We start from the raw sequence: 1,541 nt of genomic DNA, 5'->3' as shown, positions 1-1,541 counted from the left end.
GCTCGAGGGCACGGCATTAATGTCGGGGCGGGTGGCTCCCTCGGCCATCAGGGACGAAGCCAAGGTCCCAAGGCGGGTCTTCTTTCCTTTGGAACGGTTTCTGGGTCCCGAAGCGTTTCCCTCTAGGAGGCCCTGAGCTGGCAGCCCTGGCGGTGGCTGCTGGGGCCTACTAAGCGGCGGTCGCATGCAGCTCCTATGAGGCCCCTGTCGCCGGCCGGCGATGTCCGGCTGGAGTTGTCGCCGCCGCCGCCGCTGCCGCTGCCGGCCGTGAGCGGGTCTCCGGTTGGGTCGTCCGGGCGTCTCATGGCCGCTAGCAGCTCCCTGGTGCCCGACCGGCTGCGCCTGCCGCTCTGCTTCCTCGGCGTGTTTGTCTGCTATTTCTACTATGGGATCCTGCAGGAAAAGATGTGAGCGGATCCCCGGGGCCGGAGCGCACACCTGCCCCTCTCTCTCGCCCCTGTGGCCCGGTTCGCGGGCCTCCCGCCCCTGGCCCGGGTGTTCCCTCTTGCCCGCCTTCCCAGCATCCCGACACTTTTGCGGCCGCGGCTGAGCCTGCTCAGATTTCCTAAACGCAAAAGTTGGTCTCCGGGTTCTCGGGACCTGGTTATTTTTCTTCCCTTGTTTTCCTCCTTGTTGGTTCTAAGGGCTTGGGTTTTACAGGCTGAGAATTGTAGCCCCCACACAGGTTTCCTTGCCTGTGCCAGCTCCTCTTTGTTACTTCCAGATGTTTGCAGGCAGCTGGTTCTTCTGCCCTCGGCCTTGCTTCTGTAGCCCAAATCCCTTCATCTGCTGCTTGGGGTACCTCGTTTCACCATCTTAATTTTCCACGTTTCCTCTAGCTCCGTCCTTTACGGATATTCTTTCCCCAGGCTACGGGATCAGCAGGCTGGGATGTCTGGCTTCTAGAGCCAATTAAATCCTTACCAAACTGCCCTTACATCCAGAGAAGCAAGATCATTCTGAAGCTTTCAGTGACTCTAGACATACTAGGTGACACTGAGCGAAATACACTAATTCTTCTCCTTTTTCCTCCTCATCATTTCATTCTTAGAACAAGAGGAAAGTATGGGGAGGGAGCCAAGCAGGAGACGTTCACTTTTGCCTTAACTTTGGTCTTCATTCAATGTGTGATCAATGCTGTGTTTGCCAAGATCTGTGAGTACCTATCTCGTAATCTGTTGTGTGCCCCCTCCCTATCCACCTTTAAGGTTTAACTCTCAACGCTTGCACTCTCTTTAGTGCTTTCAAAGCCTCTCTGTTCAGTCTGCAGAACTAATGGCTTTGGAATGGGGTGAAACCCTATTTCCTTAAATTAGACCAACTTCTGAGTCAGAACTGTGCAGAGGATGGGTCTTCTGTGTGCCGGATCCCCACCGAGAATACTTAATTTTTTTTTCTGACTTCCCTTTGATTTTCCTTTATGTGTCCGCTTCAAACGTTTTGAGCTGCTCTCTCTGTTCCCTGGGGGCTCCAGCAGAGCTAACTAGTCCCTTGAACTGAATGAGCCCCCATTCCTGCTCTGCATGTGGTCTTGTGTTAGG

The 1,541-nt window shown here is 54.6% G+C and overlaps 1 protein-coding gene across 1 annotated transcript in view; it reads left to right on the top strand.

Annotated features, from left to right (window-relative positions):
- The first annotated feature begins 58 nt into the window (after positions 1–58).
- The window catches only part of SLC35B1 (solute carrier family 35 member B1), a 7,707-nt gene continuing 6,224 nt past the window's right edge, over positions 59–1,541 (top strand). Inside the window, exons 1-2 of the mRNA XM_040640800.1 lie at positions 59–407; positions 1,052–1,155. Coding sequence (XP_040496734.1) covers positions 196–407; positions 1,052–1,155 — 316 coding nt within the window. The 5' untranslated portion in view covers positions 59–195. The remainder of the gene's footprint in view (positions 408–1,051; positions 1,156–1,541) is intronic.

Source organism: Ursus maritimus, unplaced genomic scaffold (genome assembly GCF_017311325.1).
Source record: "Ursus maritimus isolate PB19 unplaced genomic scaffold, ASM1731132v1 scaffold_24, whole genome shotgun sequence".
Classification (NCBI taxonomy): Eukaryota; Metazoa; Chordata; class Mammalia; order Carnivora; family Ursidae; genus Ursus; species Ursus maritimus.
Note: the sequence above shows the minus strand (reverse complement) of the source record. Positions and strands in the feature narration are given on the sequence as shown.